Consider the following 17,912-nt stretch of genomic DNA (forward strand, 5'->3'; position numbering starts at 1 on the left):
CACTTGGAAGTTATATAACTTTATTAACCAATATCACCCTCAATAAATTTAATGAAAAGAAAAAAAGAATATGAGAAGCTTAAAACACAACTTTTAAAAAGACAATAAGCTATTTTAATGACTCCAGCGTAGTCTCATATAAAATCTAAAGAAATTCTGTTCACCAAAAAAACACTATCAGGCTCAAAGACCTAAATGGAAGCACTAAAACTATAAAACTCGTAAAAGAAAACATAGATACAGGAGATGGTTCAAGAAGGCAACATAGGATAGACACACTAATCTACAGCTACACATGGAACAATTTCCTCTGAAAAAGACTAGAAGACTAAGTGAGCAACTCCTTTGCAACAGGCAAATGAGGACAATGCCACATCAAAGTGGGCCGCTCTGGGATGAAAAACGGAGCTGTGGCGTGCTCACGGATGCAGTGAGAAGGCCACATGGTGCTAAAAGAGAGCAGGTTATCGGGTGCTTTGTTGGAAAGGCTGAGAAGCACAAGAGCCAAGAAGCGGAACACAGAGAAAACTAATGGGTCAAACACCTGGAGACATTAAGGAGGGAAAACAGGGGCAAAATAAGGTGTAAACAGAAGATAATTTTAGACATCAAAATTTTAATGATACCTGGAAAATAAAGCTTGTACCTACCAAAAGGGTAAAACACAGGTACAAATCTTTGTAACCTTGGATTATGCAATGAATTCTTAGATAGGACACGAAAAGCACAAGTAATACAAGATAAATTCGACTTCATCACAATTAAAAACTTTTGGCCATGGTGTGACTCTGTCCTGCACAGCTATTCTCTGCAACAGTGGTCATTTGTCTCCATCCTCCTTCTCTCCCACCTAAGTACAAGCCACCACCCCAAGCTATTCTCAAAATACATTCAATTCACAAATGGTTTCTGTCCATTTCTGATTTTTCCAGGCAGTTTCTGCTATTTTCCATGCACTGGGATCACACTGTTTTATCTATAGAGGTTTAACATTTTTTAACATCAAATAGGGCCTGCCCTGTTCAGTATGCTCTACTTTTGGAATTTTATTCTATTGTTTAAACTTTTTTTTTTCCGACTCAAGGCAAGTTTCTGCCCACCCCAACCAAAAAAAAAAAAAAGGTGAGAGCCATCTATATAAAATGTGAGAGCCTCAGCCCACTGAGGTCCCAGAACTATCTTTTCAGTTGCAAACTAAAGGCAGACAAAGATTATCACTTTAAAGCGGATAATGATGAAAATGAACACCAGTTATCTTTAAGAATGGCCAGTTTAGGGGCTGGTGTAAAGGATGAATTTAACACTGCTGAAGGAGAGGAAATGAATTATGAAGGCAGTCCAGTTAAAATAGCACTGGCAACTTTGAAACCATCTATCTGTACAGCCAGTGGCTGTTTCCCGTAGCAGCTCTAGAATACCAGCACCACCTGTGGTCTAAATGTGGTTTAGGACCTGCGCATATTAGTGGGCCCACTTAGTGGCTGTGGAGGAAGATGCAGTCAGAAGGTGAAGAAGGGAAGAAAGAGGAGCTCCCAAGTATATCTGGAAAGTGATCTACCCCTAGAAGTGGTAGCAAGGTTCCACACAAAAAACTAAAACTTGATGAAGATAATGATGAAGATGACAGGAAGGAGGAAGCTGAAGAAAAGCTCCAGTAAAGAAATCTCTATAACTCTAGCCAAAAGATCACAAAAATCAAACCACAATGGAGAAGACTCTAAACCATCAACACCAAAATCAAAAAGTCATGAATCCTTCAAAAAAAAGGGGGGGGGGAAGAACTCCTAAAACACCAAAAAGATCTAGTCCTTTGAAGACATTATTGAAGCAAAAATGCAGTCAAGTCTAGAAAAAGCACATGGAACAATCCTGGTAAATTAAGCCCAAAGATGGGGAGACAGAAAAAGGAGACAAGTACAGCCCATTCTGAGTATCATCAAGAATCCACACGGGAGCGGAGGGGTAGCTCAGTTGATTAGAGCGCAAGCTCTGAGCAACAGGGCTGCCAGTTCGATTCCCAGATGGGCCAGTGAGCTGTGCCTCCTGCAACTAGAATGAAGTCAATGAGCTGCCACTCAGCTCCTGGGTGGCCAGCTGCCTCAGGTGGTTGGAGCGCCTGCTCTCAAACACAAGGTTGCCGGTTCGACTCCAACTCTGCAAGAGATGGTGGGCTACACCCCCTGCAACTAACAACCACGACTGGACCTGAAGCTGAGCTCCTCCACAAATAAGATTAAAAGGACAACAACTTGACTTGGATGGAGCTGATGAGTACTGGAAAAAACTACTATTGGGGAACACTACTGTTCCCCCATAAACAAAGTCCTGGAAATACACACTGTGCCCCAATAAAGTCTGTTCCCCTTCCCCAATAAAATCTTTAAAAAAAAAAATCCACACCAAAATCTTCTATTTAAATTTCAATCCCCTTTCCTGATCTGCCATCCATTCACACTCCTTTCCAGGCTGGAAGCAATCTCACTCTTACACACACTCTTACACACAAATCTCACTCTTAGCAGCATTGCTCATAACAGCCAAAAATTGAACACAATCCAAATGCCCATCAACTAATGAACGAATAAACGAAACATAGTATAACCATGCAACAAAATTGTATTCAGCCATAAAAAGGAACGAAGTACTGATACAAGATACAGCACAGATGAATATTTAGCATGAAAATATGCTAAAAGGAATGAAACCAGAGACAAAAGGTTTCTAACAACATGATTCTATTTATCTGACATGTCCAAAAATAGAGACAAAAGGTTTCTAACAACATGATTCTATTTATCTGACATGTCCAAAATAGGCAAATCCGTATAGACAGAAAAGAGATTAGTGGTTGCCAGGGGCTGGAAGGAGGGAGAAATAAGAGTACTTTCTGATAGATATGTGGTTTCTTTTCAAAGTGATAAAAATGTTCTGGAAATATATAGTGGTGATAGTTGTACAACTTTATGAATACAATAAAAGCCACTGAATTGTACACTTTAAATGGGTGAATATTACAGTAGGTAAATTTTTTTAATCTCAATTGAAAAGAAAATTCCCCCCTGCAAAATAAGCAAAATGGCAAGCCACAAAATGGAGATATCAGCTATACATATAAGTGACAAGACTTTAGGAAATACTTAAAATAAGAAATGACCCAAAAAATAGATCCACATAAGGAACACAAGTGAAAATAAGCTCTGTCTCATTCCGAATCAGGGAAATGTAAATTAAACCACAGTGAGAACTATTTCTCATCCAACTGAAAAAAAATTATCAAATGAAGACAAAGCAATACACAAACTGGAACTCATACATGCTGCCAGTGGGAATGTAAAATGCTACTGCCATTTTAGCAAATCTGGAATCATCTAGTATTCTCAAAGATGTGCATACTCTCTGGCCAACCAATGCTATTACTGAGCACATGCCCTAGAAAATCTGTTTACATGTGAACCAAAAAATATAGTACCATTGTATGGAATACCAACAAATTAGAAATAACCCATCCAATAACATCAAAAACAATGGACAAACAAGTTTTGCTCTCTATTATCATACAATCAGATAATACAACAGGGGAAACTAATGGATGAAACTAAGGAAACTAAGAGCAAGTCACAGAATATACAAGGCATGATTCCCTTCATACAAAGATGAAAAATTCAACATTATCTTCTTTAGGGAAATAAACATACAGTCCTAGAATATATTAAGCAGTAAAATCAAACACTTACTTGTTTCTTTTTCAGCTTAAGGATCTGCTGTTCTACTTTTGCAATTTCTCGATCTACACGATCCATACTCTGTATTAACTCTTCTTTTGAAAGTTTTGAAGGTGAAGCATTTTGATCATCTCCACACGGTTGCCCAGGGATTGGAGAAGATGGGGCTTCATGTTTGCCTCCAAATGCTGGATCCTTTGGAGAAGAAAATCAAGAACAATTTATTCCTCAGTAATAGACAATGTTAGTGTCAAGAGTTTCTTCACTGAAAAAGTCAATTTTAAAACATACGTAAAACCACGGGTGCTATTTCTCTATACGGCAGTCCTACAGTAGTAATTTTCATGCACATACGCAACCCCCACTTATGTTTATACCACTTTTATAATTTAGACATATCATTCACTATTTTGAAGATTCTAGAAGCTATGAAAAATGAGTGGGGTGACAAGGTGGCTGACCAGCCTTTATTATAACAATACTGACTGAGACTACAGAAAATTTCTGGGGAAATAATAATGCAATCATGACAAAGAAAGATACCAATTTCTCAGACATTTCTTTGCAATAGTTCTTCAAAAGGTCTGAATATGTAGGCTGAAAACTAGTATAAACTCCAGGTAAAATCTGTGTGCCCACCCGACTTAACAACAATGATATGGTCAAGAGTTCCTATCAAAAAGTTTTCAGTCTTTCTCAGGGCCAATGCTGATGTACAGAAGTAGGAGAAATGACCTAGGAACTCTTGTTGCTACCCTCACCTAGACCTACAGTCATAAAAGGCAACTAAACCTGCCTACACCACAGTGCACATAACATGATAACAACAGTTCATCCTATAAATACATCATCCCATTCCACCTTAAAATCAGCAGAAAACTGTAGCAAAACAAAAGCCCCTCCACCCAAAATCTACCACCCCATCAACACACACACACACACACACACACACACACACACACACACCTTATTAATTTCCAGTCTAAAGTGAAGACATAAGCAATACTGTAAAGCAGATAAATTTTAATTAAGGTATTAGTTTTCTTTAGAATATAAAAAACCTAGAATAAGCATAGTTCATAGGACTATAGTTGTTCTAATTCTGAGAAGAATGCCATTGGTGATTTAAGATGGACTGCGCTGAATCTGTATATTGCTACAGGTAATAAGGACATTTTAACAATAGTAATCCTTCCAATCCATGAGCAAAGGACATCCTTCCACTTATTTGTATATTCTTCAATTTCATTCCTCAATGTCTTATAGTTTTCAGAGTACAGGTCTTTCAGCTCTTTGGTTTTATTTCTAGATATTTTATGCTTTCTGATGCAATTGTAAATGGGACTGTTTTCTTAATTTCTGCTTCTGATTGTATGTTATTGATGTATAGAAATGCAACAGATTTCTGTATATTGATTCTGTATCCTGAAACTTTACTAAAGTCACTTATTAGTTCTAACAATGTTTTGGTGGCGTCTTTAGGGCTTTTCTATATATAGTATCATGTCATCTGCAAATAATGAGAATTTTACTTCTTCCTTCCCAATTTCTTTTCTTGCTTCTTCCTTTCCAAATTCTTTTTCTTGTCTGATTGCTGGGGCTAGGACTTCCAATACTACACTGAACAGAAGTTGTGATAGTAGGTATCCTTGTCTTATTTCCGATCTTAGCAGAAAAGCTTTCAGCTCTTCACCATTGCGTACATTAGCTGTGGGTTTCTCATACCTAACCTTTATTGTGATATGTTCCTTCTCTACCCACTTTGTTGAGAGTTTTTATCATAAAAGGATAATGAATTTTGTCAAATGCTTTTCCTACATCTAGTATGATGAACATATGGTTTTTATCCTTCATTGTTAGTGTGATATATCACATTGATTGATTTATGGATGCTGAATCATCCTTGCATTCCTATGAATGACCTTTTAAAATCCATTTCTGCTAAAAATTCCATAGCTACATTTTTTTTACATTTGTGGTAATTTATTCAGTCATGGAAAAAGACCTTTATTCAATACATTTTTTCTTTCTTTTTTTATAATGCTGCAAAACATTTCTTTTAAACACACAGACTATCTAATACAGATATTTCATATGGTGAGGCAGGTCTCAAAACTCCCAGAATCTTAGTTCATTTCGTTTCTAGCTTATCACAAAGAGCTTTTCCCCATCGAACTTATTATTTTCAAATTTTCAAATTGACATAGAAGTTGAAAGTTGAGTTTAATAAATACTCATTTATCCTTCATCTAAATTCAATAGTTGTTAACATTTTACTATATTTGTTTTCTCTCCAAATATACATACACACCTATTTTTTTCCTTTGGTTGAACTATCTGAAAATAAATTGCAGACATACTCACTAGGTTTTAAACCACTTTTCACTGCATTAAGAAATCAAAGAAAATGTGTGGGTACTTCTTTATCTGATATCAGGATAGAAAGGGCCATTATTCACAAAGGTAAATAAAACTATAGGAAAGTGATATACCAAAATGAGAGGAGGGTAAGAGATATTAACATATGATAACAAAAGGGTTAACACTTTACTGTTAAAGAATTCTAAAGAATTAGTTAATTCTCCCTAAAAGGAATATTTATTCAGTACCTAGTAAGTACCAGGTACTTCCTAATCTGCAGATTTAAGGATAAGCAAAATGTACAGTTAAAAAAGATGAACTTAGCAACAAAATAAGGGTATAAAACACAAACATGTGTTTCACTAAAGAAAAGCTAATAATAAACACAAGAGAAAAAGAGATCTGATCTTAATAGAACCTTCTCATAAATTCACAATACACATGATTTGAAATGTCACGAAATATAGCTACATGTTAAAATTAGTTATCTCCAAGATACAGAATTTTGGGTAACGTTTTTCCTTTGCATTTACAATTTTCTAAAGAACATTTTTTTACATAAATAAAAAAAATGTTTTTTCTTTATAAAAATTATAAGCACAGTTAAACCTTACCTAAAATATGTTTTTGCCCATGTTACAAGTTAATAATTTGCAACTAAATTTCAGAAGATTTAAAATTTAATTTAAATTTAATAAAACTGTGGTAGCCTTGAGTACCTCTCACCACATTTTATAACCCAGCAAGCCTGTACAAATGCTTGAGAATTATTCGATAGCAATTTTATTTACAACAGTCCTCAGCTTGTTTCATTTACCGACAAGTCAAAAGTATTGACTTTAAAAGTCTAGCACAGTAAGTCTGCGGTTTTTAGTTCTGTTTATAACAAAATTTTTACTTTCCCATAGCACTAACCTTTAGAGACCGGCGATAAGTGGACTTTTTTAGACGCAGTGCCTGAATATGGCTAAATAAACATTAGAGACCAACAACTCCACAGGGTAAGAGAATAAATATTTACCTTCTTAGCATCTGCAGAAGATCGCAACCCTTCTGGCAGTGTGTGTACTAAAGGTAAGACCGCAGCACTGACACGTTGGAAATGGGAATCAGAAACCTGCTCCAGGCGTGGTCGCTTGGATTCCAGTGAATCATGATCCACTGGGGATGGGCCCGGGTGAAACTGTTCATATCCAGTTCTTCTTTCTTGAGGCCTAAAACATACAAAGAAAATAAACACCTGAAATTTTTTAAATGATGTACAACTTCCTGCTAATTGTTCCTCAAAAACAACATTTCACTGAAATGATAATCACTGGGTTTCATTTGTAGTATAGATGATGAAATAAACCCTGAGGTCTATAAAACTATTATACTTCAAAAATTTGAAATCTCACTCAAGACATAAAAATCCCATTATCTTCTTAAAATTCACAATGATGTCATGAAAAATAATGGAGTAGGAAACTTAAGGAACAAGACAAGATTGCCAGCGTTTGCCACTTGTAGTCAATACAGTATTGGGAGTTCTTGTCAGAGCACTAGGCAAGAAACAGCAATAAAAGGCACCCAAATTGGAAAGGAAGAAGTATTTCTATTTACAGATAATATAATCTCATATTTCTCTAGAAGAGGGTAAATGGGGTCTAATATATGGTGATGGGAAGAGAACTGACTGGGTGGTGAGCACACTGTGATATAGATAATGTATTACAGAATTGTACACCTGAAATCTATGTAACTTTACTAACAATTGTCAGTCACCCCAATAAACTTTAAAGAAAAATAATTTTAAATGTCAAATTAAAAATATACAAGGCAGAATATAGCTTTTCAAAATTCTTTTGAAGAATATGCAAGTAACAAATTTGAAGACCACTATTTTAATCATTTTCCTTTCTTTCTCTCTCCTTCAGAGGCTTCCATCTCTCAAAGTTTCTTTGGATATTAGAAATCTTCCAGGTTCACCTTTAAACTATTGCTCTTCTCAATTTCCACATTTACTGGATCACATATACCAGTCTGTATCTTAAACCCAGACCCTCCTCAAGCATGCTTAGACACATCTCCAACCGGATGTTTCATGAACCCCAAACTTGATTCAGACCAACCTCAAAGTGTCTTACACTGCCTCTATCACAGTTGACAGACAAACCCAACAAGCTAGAAACCAAGTTAGAAATCCAGGTCTCCTCCCTCACCTTTGCCAGCTGCCAGGTCTTGGCAGCCTTACCCTCTTAATTTACTGAAATCTATCTCCTCTCCCTCGCAACTATATCGCCCTACCTTATGCCCATATTCTCTCTTTCTCTTACAGGTCTCTTACGTGTTCTCTCTTGCTTCTAGTCTATCCACCTCAGATTCATTCTCTATAAAGCAAGCCAGAGGTAATCTATCAAAAACAAGAATCCAGCATTAGGTTAAAGGCCCAACACAGCACTTAGAACCAGGGCCACTGCTGACCTACACAGAGATTTTGTGTGAAAATTCTATAAGCACATGCAACCTTCTAGTGCACATGGCTTGGCTAACTGCCTGAGCTGGATTTCAGCCTCAATTGTCCCCTCAAATGGACACCGCTGTTCAGGACACAACCGACAAAAACTAACTTACAAAAGCTAACTTCCAAGTATTATATTAGGTTGGTGCAAAAGTAATTGCAGTTTAAAAGGTTAAAAATAATTGCAAAAACCGCAATTACTTTTGCACCAGCCTAATACCTCACCTCCAACAACTGTGCCTGTGAAATTTACCAAAGCCAGAAGGTAAAGTATACACAGTGCTGGAGGAGAACCTAAGGCAGCCAGGGCAAGGGCAATCAAGGAAAACACTAACTATGGGTAGCGATTTTTCCATCAAAAAAAAACTATTGCCCATGTCAGCTTACCAATTCTTTTTAGAAGAACAAAACCACCCACACATAAATCAGTAAATAATATAATTTAACATTTCAAAAAATTTAAATGAACTATGAAAATCTTTGTGAAAACAAATACCACTATATATTGGGAGTCCTGGTGAAGCTTAAGCATGAAACTTGCATTCTAAATGAACAACACATTTGCCTTTTAAAAACTAACACCAGTAGAACGAGACAGCCACTTCGAAAACAGTCTGGTAGTTTCTCAAATGGTAAATAAACAGAGACCTACCACATGATCCACCAATTCTATGTAGGTATATTACCAACAGAAAGGAAAACATCTGGCCACACAAGAATTTGTGCATAAATGTTCATAGTACTATTCATAAGTCAAAAAATGAAAACAACTCAAATATCTATCAATTGATAAGTGGATAAATAAAATATGGTATATAAAACAAAAAACTAACACCAAATTTGCATAATAAAAACTCTGTGGACTTTTAAACTTAAAAGTTCCTACATTTTACTGACTTTCATCTCTTAATACCATCTTTAAATATCTTCATTGTGGTTTTTTTAATTGGAGAGTATCGGGGAACAATGTGTTTCTCCAGGGCCCATCAGCTCCAAGTCGTTGTCCTTCAATCTAGTTGTGGAGGGCGCAGCTCAGCTCCAAGTCCAGTTTCTGTTTTTCAGTCTTTAGTTGCAAGGGGCACAGCCCACCATCCATGCGGGAATTGAACCGGTAATCTTCTTGTTGAGAGCTCGCGCTCTAACCAACTGAGCCATCCAGCCGCTCCTCTGGCAGCTCAGTGGCAGCTTGTTGTTGTCTTCAATCTAGTTGTGGAGGGTGCAGCTGGCTGGCCCATGTGGGAATCGAACCGGCAACCCTGTTGTTCAGAGCTTGCACTCTAACCAACTGAGCCATCCGGACTATCCTAAATATCTTTAAAACAAATTATCAAATGGATTTTTTTACTGTAATATACCTCTACTTTTAATTTTAAAGAAAATCAAATTTTAAGTTAAAAAAGAAAATAACCCTCAGTTAGGTGGAATATGTCATAAAGGCCACAGCCATTCCAAATACTGGTCCACCAAGATGATCAAGAATTACATCAATTGTATTGACTCCCAGCTAAGGAAAACTATCATCTGAAACAAAACTGATTTAAATTTTAATTCACTTAAATTTAAAAATTTACAAATATAGTTTGGTTTTTTATTCTGTTGCTCAAGGAAAAAACAACTATCTGAATTTCAGTGAATCTTTTATAATATCTTAAACTACCTCAACTGTTCTGCATCTTTTTATCTATATATCCAAACTTTAGTTATGTGGACTAATTTTTCCAGTGAAGTCTAGAAAACATGATGGATGATATTCACAGAGAAATGACTCTGACTTTTTATGAGCATTGTGCTTATAAAATGATTTACATTTGCTAACAACAAAAAAATTCCAGAAATGCAGAACAGAACTAAGCAGCAAATTACCCCACATTTCATCATATAGAAACAATGTTAGAATTAGGTGAATATCATTCCCAGAAATCACTTTATTTTTATATATGGATGGACAGATGTACAGGCAAAAATAAAACAAAAGAATCACATGCAGTATGTTTTAAATAAAGGATACTTGGTTTGTTTTAATATAGATAAGAGAAAAAAATAAAATGAAATAAAACTTAAAATGGAAGGAATTGCTATATTGCAGGAAATGCTCCTTTACTACAAGAAATTACTTCCTAAAAATTTCTTGGTAAAGGGTAAGGAAAAAAATTATTAAAAGCATTAAGAAGGTAGAATTTTATTTAACTTAACATTTCCATTTTAGAAGTATCAAATCACTCCAGCCACATATTTCAAACGCATACTTTTAAGCATTCTCCCAATACCCACTGAAACTCTAGGTGGGTAGTTAATATTATTTTTGTTTTGCCAAGATTTACTACTGACATTTTGTTATGCAACCATAATTCATCTAGGCGTCTCATCTGGACTTTCTACTTAAATGGGTTTATGGCTTACTATATATAGTCCTTCTTTTACAATGGCTTCCATTCTTTTGGCTGGTGATAATCTACAAATTCTTTAAGAAGCTTTAAATGTTCAATGCTTTCATATCTAAGAACGTCTGCCTGTTGCTTTTATTCTTAAACATGTCTGGTATAATATTCTTAGATCTCAGTTTCTTTCTCTCAGAACTTTGTAGCTATTGCTCCTATCTTCTGCCACTGAAGAAGTTTGAGGCAAGACTCTTTTCTACCCATCAAGGATTTGTATTGCTTCCTGAATTCCTGGGTACTTTATTTATCCCTGAACTTTAATAACCAGTATCTGTGTTGATATTGCTCATTCTGTGTAAATTTTTCCTGGAGAGAGGTTATGTGCTATCAATCTATAACAGTTCTTCCTTCACTTGACAAGGAAAAAAAGGGTTCTTTTTATTATGAATATTATTTTATTTGCTTTATCAGGTTCTGTACCTCAGAAACACGTTGTCGTGGTATGTTGGATGATTTTAATTTATTCTCCATATTGATTAACTTCATTCTAATTGCTTTAATCTTTGCCTTTTTCTTCTGCATTCACTCTGATTATCTCAAGACTTTCTTCCATAACAAAGAGCTGACTTTTAGCAACACCTATTTTATTCCTTGTTTCTTCTCATTTTATATACTGAATTTATAATGATGGGTTTGGGGTCACTGGAATGTCCAATCTTTCATTTTATCTCATTTGTCTTCTTTTGTTTTTTTGAATACTTTATTATTAAGTTTAAGCTTTCTTATAGTGCATACATAGCATTCTTGGAACATGTTCTTTGCTTTTTGTCTTCTTACACATGGGGGTCTTTGTTTTTGGCATACTGTACTGCTTTCTGTAATTTTCTTTTCCAGGAATATGTTCGCCCTGTTCATGGTATCCTTAATCTCCTGCTCAGGTACACCATGGGGCAGCCCCACCCAGACTTGCTCTTTGGTGTGGAATAGTATGCGTGGGTTTCCCTTGCGCATCCCCACTTTGCCTGGCATATGTTTGTCTACAGATGGAAGACTGAGTATGGCTTTCTATATACTTTTCTATATACTTTCCTACAGCCTGCGGGAACAGGGAAATGGGACAAAGTAGGAGAAAACTTGGTTGAGGCTGTCACAACCTTTGTTAAGAATTCTGCCCACTCTACCAGCCAGACATGTAAATCAGTCCTGAAGAGTTCTGGCTCACTGCTTTGGAATACAACACACCGTGACAGCCCTTCCTGCAGGATCACGTAATGGGATTTAAAAAAAAAAAACCATTCACTACAACCTGAACTACCCCTACTTACATTTTCTCAAATTAGAGAGTATTCATTGGAAATCCTACAGCTTTACTGACCCTCTTTCTTCCTTCAATACTGCTTTTTTGAGAGTAGAAGTAGGAACTAGAAGGCCAAATGTACAAGATTCTTCTAATTTCTTCCTTGAATGCCACTTTTCCAAGTTTATGGCAATGGCTCTATGCCTTTCCCTTCTTTATAAAGGGTGTATTTTTTCCTCTTTTTTAAAAATTACTTTTGAATTATTTGCTAAATATTAAGAGGAAAGTGATCTGAATTCCCTCCAAAACTTTCACCAAGAAATGTATTTTTAAATAATTGTAAACATAACCAAATAGTTTCAAAACTTTTATCACCTTAAAACCTAAAAAGTAAACATATTTTTAAAATAGGAAATCAAGTTCTTTATAAAATTGCTAGAACCAGAAAGTCAGTTTAATAAAAGCAGTTATTATATTTCAAAATTCTTTACATCAAGAGTAAGAATGGAGTCAAAGATAGCAGAGATGGTAAGGACACTAGAGAAAATGAGTGCCTACCACGTAACGGGCCAATACTATATGATCAAATACTTACTATCCTTTGAGAACAATGCCATTATCCTCATTTTTATAGGTGAGAAAACTAAGATTTGAAGAGTCTAAATCAGTGACTTGCAATCCTGGCTGCAAACGAGAATGACCTGGTAAACTTTAGACAAAAATGAATGCCTGGGTCCAATCCCAGAGACTGACTTAATTACAGCTGACGCTTGGAAAAATGCAGGGGTTAGAGGTGCCGAACACCAGCATGTAGAAAATCTAGATGTAACTTAACTCGGCCCTCCACATACATGGATTCCAAACATCCAGCTGATCCTTGAACAACCAGGATTTGAATTGTACAGGTCAACTGAACTGCAGTCAATTGAATAGAGAGGGGTTAAATGAACTGTGAGTGGCAAATTTTAAAAATCCACATATAAATGGACCAGCACAGTTCAAATCCATGTCGTTCCAGGGTCAGCTCTATTCTGAAATGAAAAGCTTCCAGGTGGTTCTAATATACTGCCTAAATTGAGAACACCAGTTTATGCAATGTGACCAAGGCCACACAGCTCACCAGGAGTCAAACTTAGGTCCACCTAACTTCCCAATACATAGCATTAATTAAACTCTGGAAACAAGTTTTAAGTTTGTTAGCTATTAAAACTACTCCAAAAGATAAACTAACATAAACATGCTCAAAATACAAACTATAAATGACCAGTCATGGATTGGTTAATAAAATTGTAAAATAAAACAATTAAATTAAAAATAATAATAAATGACACACTTGTAAAGTTCAGTCCTAGATAGAAACATAAGGAAACCCCATTACCTGTCAGAACCTGGGTGAAATTCTGAAAGCAAGGAAGGTCGTCTGCGAAGCTGTTGCTGCTGTTGCTGCAAGAGCTGTGATGCCTGACTGACTTCAAGATGAGAAGAACGATAATCAGGAACTGCAAATTCCTAGTATTAAAATAATCGTAAAATTAATTATTAACTAAAAAGTGAAAAGGATCATAAAATCAAACCAATTATAAATGCACGAATGCAGTTATGGGCCACAGAGTATGGAAAGAAACAGCAATAGTTATTTTAATCCTCTACTGATCTAATTCTTTATAAACCTAAAACAACCAACATTTTAACTATATATCATTCAAAAGAATTCAAATGAAATTTTGTGTTCAATTTTAATTCATTCTCCCAATAACACATTATAATAATTTCTATATTATTCACACAGTGAGATCTCAAACTCACATATTCAATGAGATCCTAAAAAGCATTCCAATCTTAAATTCAAAATCAGTAAGATGGAAGGGTCACATAAGCCATCTAGGTAAATCCATGTATATTTACAAATTAAGAAACAGAAGTCCAGAGAATCAACCTGCCCGTTAAGAGTAATAGTTTTTCCATCATTCTAGGTGAGTGTTTTATGTTTGTTTTCCTACTTTTCTTTTGTGACTTTCTGTTGAAAATGCAAAAGCTTCTTTTTAAAAGAAATCTATTAATGCTAACAATCACAAACAGTTAAACACAGAATTACCTAATAACCCAGAAATTCCACTCTTAGGTATATAACAAGGTATTTAAAAGCATTATGTCTACACACAAAAAGATTTTGCACACAAATTTTCAAAGCAGCATTATTCACAATGGCCAAAAAAGAGAAAGAATCCAAATGTCCATCAACTCATGCATAAACAAACAAAATGTGGTATACAAGTATTCCCCATTTTTCGAGAGTTCGAGTTACGCCACTTTACTTTTATAGAAGACCTGTTTTTACTAACCAAAAAGAAATCCGAAGAAATCTTTTTTTTATGAAAAAAGACAAAAAGTGAAAATAGCATTCGGTGTTTGTTTTGAAGTAAGCCATTGTAGAAGCAGCACACCAGGAGTAGCAAGAGTGGCCCCGCCAAGCTCCTCCCCAGGAACTAAACTCAGCATCTCAACATCAAGCACGATAGCTTTGAACTGCGTGTGTGAGCATCTGTGCTTTTCTGAATTGACTTTGTGCATCTGTTAGCAAGATGTGTCCTAAGGTACCAGAAAAGTCTAAGAGAGCTCATAAGAGTGTTACGGCATTTTGATGGTGGAGAATGGAAATAAAGACATGCGCTGAACTTGGCTGTGCCCACCGTTTGTACTAGTTACATACAGAGAGAGAATCCTGAAAGCTGCCAAAGTTACTACTGGTTCTGCTAGTAGCAAAGTGGTCTCTTAGCCTCCAGGAATGAATCAAATGGAAAGTCTACTGCTTCAGTGGATTGATGGGTGTACAAAGTGTGGTGTTCCATTAAGTTATCTTATACTTAAGAAGAAATCAGTCTTTTTAATAGGTGAAACAACACTGTACATGCATTATTTCTACTTTATACAGGCTGTGTATTTATTACATTATCCCTGCTTTTACTATATGTTAGTGCTACTTTAGGTTTCATGCATTATTTGGTGTGATTTGGTAATTATTTTTTGGGTGTGGGAATACTCAAAAGTATTTCCATATAAATTAATGGTAACTGCGTCTTCACATTACGCCATTTCAGCTTACTAAAGATTTCATCAGAACGATCTACTGTTGAATAACAGGGGGGGAATCTGTATCTATACAATGGAAAATCATTCAGCCATAAAAAGGAATGAACACATGCTACAACATAGATGAATCTAGAAAACATAATGCTAAGCTTTAAAAAAAGACATAAAAGGCCACATATTGTATGATTCTAGTCATATGAAATGTCTACAAGAGGCGAATCAATAGACAGAAACAGATTAGTGGTTGCCAGGGGACGGAGGGAAGAGAGGAATTGGGATTAAGTATGGGGTCTCATTTTGGGTGATGGAAAAATTCTGGAATTAGATAGTAATGGTTGCTCAATATAGTGAAGATAATAAAACCCACTAAATAATACACTTTAAAACAATGAATTTTATGTTATATAAATTATGTCAACAAAAATGTTTTTAAAATCATAAAAAGATAAAATTGAGCTGTCCAGACTGAAATATGGGGTGGATAAGATGTCCAGAGCCCTTCACTACAAGCAGATAACAGTAAAACATAATTCATACATAGTCTAAGAAAAAAAGACATAAAGTTGAAAACATAACCAAGAAAAAATAAGACCAAGAAGACAAAAACATTTTATTAAGAGGGGCATCGAACCTCATAAAATAAAGAATTTACTTGCAAAGAAACAGATAAATGATGTAGCCAGCAAGACAAATAAAGAAAGTGTAAGGAGAGAAATAAAAGAAACAACAGTGCACTTCAGCTTCCAGCTACGAGCAGGTAACACTGTCCAGAATTGCACTCCCATAATGAACAGCTAAAAAATTGGACAAAATGTAGGAACTATTTTCAAACTTTGAAAAATAGGCTGTATAGGACTTGATCTCCGAGAAAAATGACACAAATGGGGTGAGTCCTACAATACCCCAAGCTTTCTGTCCTGATGTGATTTCCAAATTGCATCCCTGGGAAGAGAACCAAAATAGTGCCCCACTAGAGAAGCTACATTACTAGTTTGGGAAAGTGAGATGAACAGAATTTTTAGAGGCTTCCAGAGAGTTACAGAGAAAGGCTTCCTGAAATATGAATCTAAGTTCCTTGAAGTCTTTGCCAGAATTCCAATCTGTAAATGCATAGGAAAAGCACACTCCAGTCATTAAAGGCTGGGCTAAGAACAACTGAGGAAAGAACAATTAGGAGGAACTATAAAACAACTGTAGAGCTCCCACAGGGCCAGAACTCCTTCAGACTGCCTCCAGCCAGAGGGGAAAAAACCTCACTGAATAGACCAAACATTCAGTAGATATCCCCCCCACCCAAAAAAAAAAAATAAAAAGAACAAGGTTAGAAGTGGAGGATAAATAAGAGCTAGAATAAAGCCTATTCTAGACTGGCCCTAAGAGCCTTTAAAAATAAATCTCAAACGTAAGTTAATTGCCTACCACAAGGAATCCAATTTTCCTTAAAGGAATACAACAAAAGCCAACACTAAAAAATGTGAAATCAGTGTTCATATTCCAATGAAAAATGAAAAATCTAATGTCTACAATAATTTCATTGTATGAAATTAACAACAAATTGGAAACTGCAGAAGAAAAGGTCACTGAACATGAAGCCATAGCAAAATGAAGCAAATGGATAAAAAACAGAAAAAATGAAATGAACAGAGGTCCAGTGACCTGTAGGATAATATGAAATATAAGTAATTGGTATCTCAGAAGGAAACTAGGAGGAAAGGAGTCAGAAAAATATATCTGAAGAAATGGCAGAAATTTGCCCAAATTCGTGAAAATTATAAATCCACAAAAGCAGTGAGTGCCAAAGGCAATAACATACACATTTTTTTTAAATGCACAAAAAAGGCACATCATAATCAAATTGCTGAAAACTACTGATAATGAGAAAAATCATAACAAATAACCAAAGGAGAAAAAAGACACATATATAAATAAAAATAGCAATGACCAATGACTTCTAGTCAGAAACCATATAAGCCAGCAGACAACAAATGACATCTTCTAAAGTGCTGAAAGAAAATAGTCAACGTAGAATTCTGTATCCAATGAAAATATTCTTCAAAAATAAAGTTGAAATAAACTTTTCAGATAATTAAAAGCTGAGAAAGTTCATTACCAAAACACCTAAACTAAGTGAAATCACATTCTTCAGGCAAAAAGAAAATGATACCAAAAGTAAAACAGAGTATATACAAAGGAGTGAAAGGTTCAGACATGGTATATATGTGGGCAATTATTGAAGGAAGAAAATAATTCCAAGTAGAAATCAGTATGTAGAAAAAAAATACTGAAAATGGATAAAACCAAAGCTAGTTCTTCAAAGAAAATAATCTATTAAATTGGTAAACCTCTAGCTAGACTAATAAAGAAAAACAGGTTAGGGCGAACACTTAACATGGGGAATAATATCACAACAGGTCTCAAAGACATTGAAACAATAAGGGAATAGTATGACAACTTATTACAATAAATTTAAAATCTTGAACAACAAAACTTACCCAAACTGAAATGGCAGAGAAATGGCAGAAATTTGCCCAAATTCATGAAAATTATAAATCCACAAAAGCAGT

General features: G+C 35.4%; 1 protein-coding gene and 1 pseudogene across 22 annotated transcripts in view; one reads left to right on the forward strand and one right to left on the reverse strand.

The window, feature by feature from the left end:
* NCOR1 (nuclear receptor corepressor 1) overlaps positions 1 to 17,912 on the reverse strand; it is a gene marked incomplete at its 3' end in the record, with an annotated part of 150,091 nt that overhangs the window by 114,546 nt on the left and 17,633 nt on the right. For all 21 annotated transcript variants that reach the window (XM_081027569.1, XM_081027582.1, XM_081027588.1 and 18 more), the window contains 3 exons: positions 13,637 to 13,767; positions 7,105 to 7,297; positions 3,735 to 3,917 (listed from right to left, as the gene is read on the reverse strand). In XM_081027569.1, the coding sequence (XP_080883695.1) occupies positions 3,735 to 3,917; positions 7,105 to 7,297; positions 13,637 to 13,767 (507 nt within the window). The remainder of the gene's footprint in view (positions 1 to 3,734; positions 3,918 to 7,104; positions 7,298 to 13,636; positions 13,768 to 17,912) is intronic.
* Positions 368 to 1,788, forward strand: LOC308488599 (nucleophosmin-like; annotated as a pseudogene). Its single transcript has 2 exons — positions 368 to 446; positions 1,085 to 1,788. The product of its transcript is annotated as a nucleophosmin-like (transcript).

Source organism: Rhinolophus hipposideros (assembly GCF_964194185.1).
Source record: "Rhinolophus hipposideros genome assembly, chromosome: 20".
NCBI classification, from domain to species: Eukaryota; Metazoa; Chordata; class Mammalia; order Chiroptera; family Rhinolophidae; genus Rhinolophus; species Rhinolophus hipposideros.